This window comes from Pagrus pagrus (genome assembly GCF_965226575.1).
Source record: "Pagrus pagrus genome assembly, chromosome: 15".
Lineage (NCBI taxonomy): Eukaryota > Metazoa > Chordata > Actinopteri > Spariformes > Sparidae > Pagrus > Pagrus pagrus.
Window position 1 is genome coordinate 15,257,458 of NC_140199.1, and position 12,195 is coordinate 15,269,652.

The following is a 12,195-nucleotide window of genomic DNA, read 5'->3' on the forward strand; positions in this document are numbered from 1 at the left end:
TGTACTTCCAGGAGCACACTTGTGCTCAGAGGTTCCCTGTTGAGAAAAAAATGAACCTGCCGTCCAGAGAGGAGTGCGAGGGGTGGGACGAGGCTCAAGTAGCCTTCTTTATGTGCAAGGTGAGTACAAGAAAAAAAGGCAATACCAGTAAAGCCGGCATGTTGACCTATTTTCTCATTGTTTAAACTTCAGTAGTTCACTAGCTAATAGTGGTATGTGGATTATGTGTAGTCTCATGTTAAAAGCACTGTACTGTACAGTACTGTGGAGTTAATAGCTCATTCAAGAAACTGAATCAATATGTGTTTACTGCCCTCAGAACCAAATGCAAGAATGTGCTGCCACCGTAAACAGACTGAGAATTAATGGACAGAGACTTTTGGTGAGTTAACCTCCTTTTTTTCCTTCTTTTCACCTGAATTTTACAGAAAATACTTGTTCCGTCCTTCCCACGGTTACATCGTTTACTAATACATTCAGGATCATATCTGGGTTGTGGTTGTTATTCTAATTACATCATATAGACAGACGCCCCCCAGCAATTGTTCTTATGATGATCGTGATATTAAAAACAGCAACATAATTACATCTCCTTGAGCTATCTGTGCGACTGTAAGCCCAGTTTACGATGCCAAACATTTCTAACATTTGCACGCCTCTTTTAAAGTCAAATTAGATCGCATGACGTTTTTTTCTTGTCAACATGAAGCTAAATGCTCAACCTCTAAGTTGAACTTCACAGTGACTGCAAACGTCAAGAGTTAAAAAACCGAGGAGATTTTACAGGATATGAAACATGACAAGTGCACATTCACTTGCATGTATTACTTCCCACACGTTCGGTGTGTAATCACAGGCTCTCCTAATATGGTGGTTGGTAAATCAGCTGCAACTTCTGCTTCTATCACTCTCACTTGCTTTGCCTCCATCGTCCACATCGTTGCGTGAGGGCCTTTCGATGTGTGTGAGAGGCACACTGACACAATGAGTGCAGGTGAAAACTGCCTGCGTGCCAGTTTGGGAGAGTAAGAACTGTGAAATGAGACTCGTGGATAATAAAGCTGTGATCCCTACTTATTTAAGGAAGTATCATTAAATCTGCTTCAGTTTTGCGCAGGGTGGGGGTGTTTAAAGAGGATTTAGTGCATTAAAATAACCGGAGCGTGGGTTTATAACTTCCTAATATTATTTTGAGGATACTAATAATACCTCAGTAATACCTCCTGAGCGTTGGCACGCCTGTAGGAGCGTGTCTTCCTAGTGGCCACTTATAAACACTTGTTGCCAAGCTAACAGGTCCACTCTTCTATTCATTATTCACTGACCGTGAACTGATTCCTCTTTAGGTGGCATTGTGGAAATATTTCCCCTATATCTCACGGCCTTATCTCCCCTAAAATACACTCACTGTGGAATTTTATCACCCACATGATGAATGTTTCAGAGCAAAGGCTTTGAAGTTAGCAGTGCAGATATGAAAAATACATATACATGCCGTATGTGTATTGACTGATAGATCCCGTAGCTTCAGATCCCAGCCAGCACACATGGACTCCATTAAGGTCATAAACCCATGTAGTATTGAACAAGAATATTTCACAGCTGACTTCACACGCCTTCAATTTAAGCAGCTTCAAGGCCGCAGAGTCTGACAAACATGCACAGTCACACACTATTAGTTAAGGTGTGTGTGCTCTTGTTTGCTGTGTTTGATTTGTGGCTCTACGGCGATATCAGGCTCCAGGTCTACCAAATTGGTCCAGACTGAAATATCTATGTAGTAAATGGACCAACGTGAAATTTTGTACAGACATTCGTGGTCCCCAGCAGGTGAAGCCTACTGATTTTTGTGATCTCCGGAGTCCTTCCTCTGGTGGCACCATGAAGTTGACATACATGTTTCAGAGTGAAATATATCAACAGCTATTGAATGTATTTTGACGCTCATTTTCAAGGTCCCAAGAGGATACATTTTATTGATTTCTGCTGATCCCATACATTGGCCTATAACCTGATTAATTCAATACTACCTTACAGACTCAACGAGGCCTCCTGTTTTAACAGCTTGACTCCTGGAATGTTAATATCTCAGCATTGATTGGATTGAAATTGTGTACAGATGTTCATGGTCCCCAGAGGGTGAAGGCCTGCTATGTGCTCACCTGACTTTTCATTTAGCGCTACCAACATGTTGTCATTGTTAGTTCTTAAGTGACATATTTCAGTTTCTGCTACATTTATCATCTGAAAAGTTTTTTCATGGTTCCCTGATGAAGACTTCCCATGACAACAGTAATCCCTTAACCTGTTCTATAGCGCCCCCATCAGGCCAAAACTTCAATTTGCAAAATATTTTGGTTTCAACCAAAGACCTAAAAACTTCCCAACTGTTTATAGCAAAGTAAGATATATTAGCATGCTAACAGTCTTATAATGAACCCAAGGATGTTAAATAAAAACTGGGTACAGCTTTGGAGGCGGAGCCCCGATCATTCCAATAAAAGCTGCTCAGTGGCGCATAAAGCCAAAAAAGCTCGACTTCCCAGCTATAAAAATTACCCGAAATCTTCCATGTTGTGGGGTCCATGGAGCGTGCACACCAGAGACTTCTGCCAACCGAGCCGGCTTACTCACGGTTCAGCACCGTGCTATAATGAATAGAGATAAAATGATTAAATCTTGTGGTTCTTCCAGACTCTCCAAATTTTATTGGACCTATGGGCTCAAATTATGATGATTAAACGAGGTCATCTTTTTTTGGCTTTTGAAGGGTGGCAAGTTTGAGAGCTTGTGAGTTCGTTGATGGAGTGCCTGACCTGTTAAATGTAATGACAGAGCTTCTGTGTTTGTAAAGAGTGATTTGTCTCTTTGTCCTTGCATGTCCTCACATTTTGTATTTTGTCCTCACCACATACTTTATGTGTTAGACAGAGCAGTGTTAATATTTAATCTGCGATCTGCATCATCATAGATTTTTGTTCGACGACTTAAGGTCTAAAAAGTCATTACTGTAGAGGCATTTGTCAGTTTGAAAAATAATGTGTCTTGGATTTGATGAAGCGAGTTTCAGTAGGTGGCACTCTTCACTTATGAGTGTTGCTGCTCATTGTGTAATCATCCAGTTCCTCTATTATTCTGACAAACAAGCTTCTTCAGCCTCTGGCAGTGAAACTTCACTTCCTGCTGCAAGAGGATTTTACAACAGCAACTGTAAGCTTTGATGCTTCGGTGTAGGTTGTGTAGGTTGATGACTCTAATAAATTAGAGTGAATATTTACATACCTGTTGGTTTTTTTTGTTTTGTTTTTTACTTCAAGAACTTCAAGAGCCCCTCCTCTAAAAAAAATGGTTACATTAGACACTATTTTACATTATCTGAAAAGGGAAAAGTTTGTCACTTTAAGTGGAGACACTACAGGTGGAGACAGACGCTACTGGTCACTACTGGGGCTATTTTGCTTCCATAGCATGTCCTCTGTCAGACAGGCGGAGGGCAAACATCCAGAATACACACTTCTGGGTTTATTTTGGTTCAGTTTTCTGCTCTGAATATTTGTGTAATTTGATGTGCATATTTAATTAGATAGCCTCATTTGCTTATTTAAACATGAAATATCCAAAATCCTTGTAATACAAAAACGCTTGTCTTGATTTGAGTAAACAACTTGGAAAGTTTGTTCGATAAGATTCTTACACAATTCACCATTTTCTGCCTACCAAACGTTCCAGTTTTATTCCTCTCTACAGCTTATTCTGAAGAGTTCTGTTGTGGAATTGTAAACTGTTAATACAAAAGAATAACTGTCTTAATGTGAGTAACCAACCGGGAAAGTTTCATGTTGATATCTGCTAGTTAAAGGTGGTTTTACCCTGTTTACCTGTAGTGTCTCGCCATCCGAATACAAGTCATGTATGCACGAGCATGATTTGGTTTCATCACAACTAGTTTGGAGGCCAATCATGTTTCAGACAGCAACTTACACAGCCGGACTTTTCAGTGAAGTATCAGACATCTTGTGATCTTGAAAGATTATATCAGACACAACATTTGACAACTCAAAAGGAGAATGCTTCTTTAAACACAATGCTTCCAAAGTCTTTGGAGGATCTTTGAATTTATGAAATGTTTCTGCACCAAAACAACAAACTCCTGAGATTTCATTAAACATGCATGATCACACGTTTTCTTAAACTAATGTAGGTCATGGGTATGTCTTCAATATCACCAGTCTCTTGGAAATCAAGCAAGAAATGAGAAATAATTGCTGATGATAACTTCTATTTGACTCATCAGTTACTCAGCATGTGTCTTTGGCCAGAGAGGGTCTGCACTGTGGGCTCTGAATGTCATCCAGCAACTGTGCTACCGCTGAGCACTGCCTTTGGCTTACTTTGCATATTCATACGATGTTTATGCAGCATGTGGAGCAAAGGTCATAAAATCTTCAAGGAAATCCGCGCAAGTAAGCAGACAACGCGTTTCTAAAATGCTCTCATAAGGCAACGCAGGGCTGTGCCTGGAATGCAGCTCCTTCACATTACACCTACAACATCTCTTCATCACGCTGGTAAGAATGAGCCGTGAAATAACAATCCAATTCTGTCTGAGTGGTGGGTGGCTGCATGCTACAGTGTGGATGGGAATGACAGTCAGTCGGCACAGTGTAGATAAAGGCAATCTCCATCTTTTTGATGCCGTGTTCGCTCGCACAGGTAGACAGGTTAAAAGAGATATGTAGTAGATCAAAAGAACTGTCACCTGCTATCTTTGTGACGCCGCCCGTGTGAGAGGAAGTCGCTTTCAACTCGTGTGTGTGATGACATCGACACTGCAAACAAAGGCCCCTCAAAGTAAAGGAAAGCAATGTACAGTATGTCACATGATAAGTTTGTTGCTGGCGTCAAAAATGTAGTGATTGGCCTGCAAAAAAATGTGTTTAGGCTATAGTTAAAAAGACAGAGAGCAAATATAACTTTCAGCAGAGATTAGGTGCTAATGTCCTCCAGCTGCAGCTTCACAAAATACATTTACATTTTGACACAGTCCCCTCAATGGGTGATAAAGGATGCGAAGCAAACTATTAGTATCTTAAACCACAATGAACTTACACTTCAACAATATTATTCACAGTGTAGATGCGTGACCATGTGGAAAGTCTCTCACCTGATGACAGTCATCAGACCTTGCACAGCCGCTTGGAAAAAAACCAAGGGTACATTCGTGGGCATGTAGCTGCAAAGCTGTTCCTCTATCTTGAAACTGAACTAATTTAAAAGAAAAGCGTCCACAAATGTCCCATCAGACGGCCACATGTGAACAGAAACAAAAAGTGGTCATCCATGTGCTTGTTGGTGGGTGAAACTGAGATGCCAATGTTAGCTCTCCACTTCTGATAATAACAGATGCTATCTTAAGCTAAGATAGCATCAGTTATTATCAGAAGATTCTTAACATCCACACTAACCTCATGTTGAGCCACTATTGGGTTTTTCTGATAACACCTCGGTTTTAAAATATCTGCAAAACTGTGTCAAGTAGCCTTGGCTGTCAGAAATGCTAGCATGTTGACACACTGAACTAAGATGGTGAATGTGGTAAGCGTTACACCTGCTAAACAACAGCATGTAAGCATTGATAGAGCATGTTAACATGTAGCTCAAAGCATAGCCGTGCCTAGTTTAGGCCTCACAGAGCTGCTAGCTTGCCTGTCGATCTTGCTAATGCTTCAACCAGATGGTGCCTCCGTCCGAAGTTCTGATGTTCTACATAATGGTGGCTTTAAAGGTGCAGTATGTAAGAACTGGCCACCTGTTGTATTCATACTCCAAACAGCTGCTAACTGTAGCTAGTTAGCTCAGCTAGCTTGGTGGCTAGCGATCATATTAGCTGACTATGTCCAGACTGGGAGCTTCAGAGGAGTGTTGGTGTTTCTCGCTATGGGAATATCACCTCATGAGGTACAAAGTGGCTAGCTGGTTAGCATGCTAACTTCAGTAGACATTTCTGCAACACTGTACATAGACGCCACACTGTTGTTTCTTCACATTCTGATGATAATGTCAGATCATTTTTAAATGTTTTCAACTCAAATTGTCATATATTGCACCTTTAAAGGGAAAAGAAAATAGATATATATCAGGACCAATTCAGAAGACAGTTTTTATCGCTCACACGTGCTGATAAAACTGTTTGTATGTTCTGAAAACACTTAAGACGTGAAGATTCGATCGAGTGCTGTTTTGAGTGAGGGGTCCTGCTCTGTAGTACAATGGAGAGGCTGTAGCTTGTAGAGCTGTTGTGTCTCATTTGAACAAGCACAGACACTCCTATAAATAATTCAATGTGGGAGCAGTGCCTGGGAGTATCCACTGGGGCGGACTATTTGATATTTTATTCTGTGTCAAAAGGCTAAGTCTGATTTTATACTATACCTTTTTTTTCTCCTGTAAGCCAGTGGGATGATCAAGTGTGTATCTGTGAGGCCAAGGTTCAGTTCTTTGAAGGAGGTAAAGCCTTTCATATTAAGTGATCTCACTCTTCTGATTTACAAAGGATTAAATCAGAAGCTCTGCGTTCACTGTACTACGGGGCTTCTTCCTAGAGGTAATGTATCCTTTTGTTGCACCAAGGTTCCCTTATTCACACACTAATGTAATGTGAGCTGCATTATCAAGCCCGTCCCAGTGGAGCATCTCATATAAACCATTAACAGAAAAACTACCTTATAATCAACGGTATGCAACATAATAGTACATCATTACACTTGTTTCACAGGATACTCTGCAGATAAAGAGCAAACTATACATTATTCATGTCTGAATTAACAAGCCATATTAGACTCATACCTCATACATTAACCCTTTTATCAACAAGCCTATCCCCATTTGTTCATTTGACATCCTGCAGACTTAAACACACACATTCCAAACTTTCACAAATATTCCTTGTCATGGATCTTCATTACACAATGACAAATAAAAAACAGGAAAGCGACAGAGCAAGTAACGACCTGGAGCGATGAATTATGAATGAAGAGGGAAATACATAATTTAGCGGGATTTGTTGCATATTTTATGGTAATCATTTCCTTTCATTTACGAATCACAATTGCCTTCCTGCGAAGCCGACATTAAACGCAACAAAAACATTGGAGCCAAATACATTTTTTAAGAAATTTATGAAATTGTGTGAGACGGTGGTGCTGCGTGGTTACAGTGACAATGACGAGGGTTCAAGGAGCATCACTTGTACTGACTCACAAAACAACCAGGCAAAGAACCACATATTCTTAACTTTATTGTCGTCAGTTCTGTGTCCGTCATGATGGTGACTCATGAACTACCAGTGTGTTTGTAAACCACTCTGGTTAAATTGCTGCGTTATATAAGTTACAACTATTAGATTTTTATCTCCCATTATTGAGTAGTACTCTTGAGCCCTTCCAACAACTTCTCCATGCAGCTGCAGTATCTGACCAACATGAGGGAAGTGCTTTTAGGTGTTAATATATGCATTATGTAATGTTTGTAACTCTGACCCATGCTCTCTGTACTAATAAAGTAGTTGTATCTTACTCTGTGGTTTAGTTTAGAAATAACACGAGGGTTACATAAGAGAAACTCGCTGTGTTGTTGGGATCGCCCTCAGTGAGATGCTGCCATCTCCTGTTGGATAAGAGGGGATGCAAGACTGCGACCCTCAAACAACAACTGTCTAAAATGCATGTGTTTGACATCAGTATCATACTTGCTATCAGGAATCACAGCCATTTGTGAGCTCTGTATCCTCTAATTTTACGGTTGATTTCTCTGATGCTTTCACAGAGCCTGTCTGACAGCGAAATGAGCAAGTTTAGTCTCGTCCACCAACCGTGAGTAACACTTCACTGAAATACTGCTGTCGTCCCGAACTTCAATCTAACCTTCATTTCTTCTCACTTTAACTCCTTCCTCGCATTTTTTTGCTTCTCATATGTCTTTTATAATTGCTGTTATTAGTACTAAAACATTTCAACAACACTGAGGTTATTCTCAAAATACAGAATGCCCTTTAAATCCACTGGGATAGTACTTATTGTCAAGCAATCATATCATGTCCAAGTGACAAGATACTAGAGGCGCTTCATGTATGAGTAGCCTATAATATATAAAAATCTATGTACATACTCGAAAATAAGACATTGCTTCAGAAATAGAATAACAATGTGTTTAATATGTTTGTTGCAGGTGTGTGTTTGTGTGTGCGTTGTCTTGTTTTTCTACATTTTTGGGGTCCCAAAACCGGTAGCCCACTCAGGGTCTGATGGCTTTGTGGGGACCAAAATGCTGAACCCTATTAAAGATCACATTAAGTTGTAAGTAGAGGACTTAGGTAAGGTTAGGGTTGGGGTTTGGAAAGTAGTGGTTAGGGTTATGGAAAGGTTAGAGGAAATTGATGTCTATGTAATGTCCCCACAAGTGACGGAAACAAGGATGAGTGATATGTGCGTGTCTGCCTGACTGCACCTGCACATTTGTTTGTGTGGAATATGTTCCTGTTCATGTATTCCCATGTGTAAGCGGGTGTTTATGCGGGTGTGTATATCTCAAAATAAACAAGTGTAATCAGTCAGTCAAACTAAAACTATATTGGCAATTTAAAGGTGTTATTTATAACATCCAGCCACTAAATGGGGGTTTCCATCTCCCCCTCCCCCAGTGCATTCACGCCTCAACACCACTGTTGCTCTAATCATCTGCCCCCTCAAGTGGTTGCCAGTTTGTTGTAGCTAACATTGCTAATGCTAGCTAGTGCAGTTAGAGCAGTACAGTATACTGTAGAAATCAGCCACGTTGTTTTCCACAAACTGGCAACTACCAAGACTGTTAATTCGGAAGAAACATGGTTGCCACATGACACCAACCACGCTGGATTGGCAAACCTTGTTAGAAGCTGGAACCAGCAGTCAGAATTCTCACACTGAGATAAACAAAACAATCATTTTGACCCCAAAATGAATTATAAAATTATTAATTCACAATCATAACAATGTTTTGAAGGAAAAGAGAGACGTGCACCTTTCTACAAGCTCTGTAGATGTATTATTTTTTTTAAAGGATTTGTCTACATAAAAATGTTTTTCTATTTTTTACTAATATATTATAAACAAAATGAAAACAAATATTTTGTGTTTGACTAATAAATAAACTTTCGTGGCGAAATTCTGTGTTTACTTTTACGCTTTAAAGTTAGCATAGCCTCTTCTCTGCCAATGTCAAAATGAAAAAATCAATTTCCAAGGTCATTTCACATGCAAGGTCATTTTAATTGGATTGTGCTAACATGTACACACATTTTGTGTGTGTTTGTAAAAGAAAAAAAAAACTGAGTACTTTTCATTTTCATGTACATTTTAATTTTCGGAACTGATAGCAACATTCAACTGAAAATTTTATATCAATTTAGTTCAATGATTTCACTGTGGTATTGTCATTCCTGAGCTTCCATACAAGACATGTGGATTATTATTGATGTAGCATGGAGAGTATCCACTGGTTTTCTCAGACAGTTCAAACTCAATGTAGGTCAAATTAATTAAAAATACTTAAAATATTAATCACATACAGTCACTTTCTAACACAACATTTTCTACTAGCTCACATAGCCAGGAATAAATCAAACCTTTTGCCAGTCATTCACCATACAGTCTGTAACAGCAAGGATATACTGCAGAGCTTCGTATAGAAAATTAAATGGAAAATCATTTATTTAGGTGACAAAGTTTAAATTTCCCACATACAAACTGTTTTCACATTAATTTCCAACTGAGCAGCTCCACACCAACAGCTGACTGAAGGACTGTTTCTCATTATGAATCATACACAGCTGCTTCCTTAAAAATCCCAAACTGCTTCTTTAATTCTTTTAATTATTGAAGTTTCTCACAACTTTTTGGTTCCATCTCCTCCACTCTGGTTGACTTGTGATCAAGTTAGGGCAGACATCATTTTTTTCAAAAAAAATCCCCTTGGTGACCACAGACACACTGTCGTGGATCATCCTGCCAGTCTCACAGGAAAAGGCTGCGTACTTACTTCTCTTCACCCTCCCATCTGCAGAAAACAGTGAGGATTACCACACGGTACTTTCCATGACACACCATGGATGACCTCACACATAGACGTGTTCCACAGCTAAAACTCTCAAAAACTATCTTTTGTGAGGAAGCTTTTTAAACAATGGTGGCACGTTAAGAGATGTTTCAAAGGAGTTAATAGAGTGACAGCTGTATGGTTGACCTGAGTATAAACTGTTATATACCCCACTAACTTAAAGTCCTCCTTCAGTGACCTCATTCAGGTGATGTATTGTCAGCAGCAGTTAAAATGACAGCATTCGGTTGGAGGTGAAATCAAAGACACTCAAGAGTAATATGAGGTAACAAGAAAATGTGACGACTGAAATCTGTTTCTGAGTATGCAATTGAGACGGGGAGTGGAAAGGAGAAGTGATTTGTCTCAAGGGCTGGCTAGAATGGATCCCCTCCCCTCTGTGACAAAGACATGACTTGTAGCCAAACGCAGTGTTCATTTACATTTCTGCAAACAATCTGGCAGCACAGACGTTAATGCATGAGGCCCGAAGATTTAAAAACTCTCCGATTAAAAAATATGGATAAATTAAATATGGATACGTTAGGCAAACTGGCTGCTCCTGCTACAGCGAAAATCCGGTAAGAACTTCAGTTGTTTTTTAGCATATTTTGTTTCTTCTTCGTCGTCTTTGCTTCTTTCCTCAAGAAGCCTCCGAACGAGTGTTTCATTAGCAGCTTCAGTGTTTGTTGTCCACATGTCAAAAACAACAACTTTGAACTTTTACTTGAAATGGACAATATCACAATATCACTTGTTGCTAATATTGATTCCACAATTTCTTACATTTTTGCAGTGAAGGCATTGTACAAAGTACAGAGTTCATTTATTTGTCATTCCACAACATGAGGTTGTCAAACAAAATGCAAGTTGTGGTCCATCGCAGTGTGGATACTGCTGCTGCTAAACGTTTTTCCACGGATTATGTTTTCTACTCAAGTAATCATTTCTTTTGAGTCATTTTAAGCATTTATTTTTCATATGAAAATTTATGCTTTTACCATTAATGGTGCACTACGTAGTTGCAAAAATGCATTCAAGCTCAAAAAGGTAACATTTACAATATATGGCAATAATACAAAAGTATAAATAGAAATGTAAACAAGCTGTCCTCAGAGGGAAATAAGGTCCCCAGAGTGCTGCATGAAGTTAGAAAGGTGGCTGCTTAGAAGGGTCCTGCACATATAAACAAAGTAAAACCATATGTATTGTGTTATCCTTTTATCCTTTAAATTTATTTATTCAGTTCATTCAGAGTTTTCTTTTCTGATTAAAATGCCTTCCCCAAAACTACATAGTGGACCTTTAAATAAAGGAGAACTTAGATGTAAACAATGTCAGAACAGTGAAAGAGAAGAGAGTTCAAGAGAAAAGAGTGTCTGATTAAAGTGAATACGACATGAACTTGGTAACTTTTGTTCAGCTCACTGCAAACTACATGTTCTGAATGATAAAGTCAAATCCTGTGTTTTCCAGGCAGCTTCAGAAGATTGTTCAAGACATCAAGAAAAACGACGGCGGCTTACTGAACAAACTTCGAAGGTCAGTCTCTCGAGTTACTACACGCTTATGTTACGCGTGAAAACACACAGTGGAAATATTCTATATGAATGTGTAACGTTAAGTAGTCGACAAGTCTCTGAGGAGTCTGGAGATCAAAAAATTCTCTGTGTGGTGTATAAATGCATCAGCAGGGACGGTCAATTCCTCTTTCACAACCGTTGGAATAACAGAGATAAACCCACAAAGCAAAAATAGCTCTAACAGATGGCTCTTCTCTCACTTTCCTTTCCTGAAATGTCTCCTCTGAAGGCGCACGAGGACAGACAATGACACATGTGTTACAGAAGCCATTTATTCTCATCCTGACTGCTAAATATGCGCAGCAGTCTGCTAAATGCGCTCTTGTAAATGGAGCCCTTTCACAGATTTACAGCGCAGGTGTCGAAAAATGTGTCGAGACAAAGTGTGATTAGTCAAACAATTCCACTCTTTATTGAATTTAAATCTCATTTATAGCTTGTATTCATAGAAAGAGGATGTGTTCCCGTTGTCAAACCACTA

The 12,195-nt window shown here is 39.4% G+C and overlaps 1 protein-coding gene across 4 annotated transcripts in view; it reads left to right on the plus strand.

The window, feature by feature from the left end:
• Nucleotides 1-12,195, plus strand: part of blnk (B cell linker) — a 22,662-nt gene continuing 10,467 nt past the window's right edge. For 2 of the 4 annotated variants that reach the window (XM_084375642.1, XM_084375643.1), the window contains exons 1-4: nt 1-119; nt 320-382; nt 7,825-7,871; nt 11,608-11,673. In XM_084375642.1, coding sequence (XP_084231768.1) covers nt 51-119; nt 320-382; nt 7,825-7,871; nt 11,608-11,673 — 245 coding nt within the window. In that variant the 5' untranslated portion in view covers nt 1-50. Of the gene's footprint in view, nt 120-319; nt 383-4,490; nt 4,569-7,824; nt 7,872-10,589; nt 10,713-11,607; nt 11,674-12,195 lie in introns of those variants that run through there. The other 2 variants (XM_084375645.1, XM_084375644.1) reach the window with 2 other exon arrangements.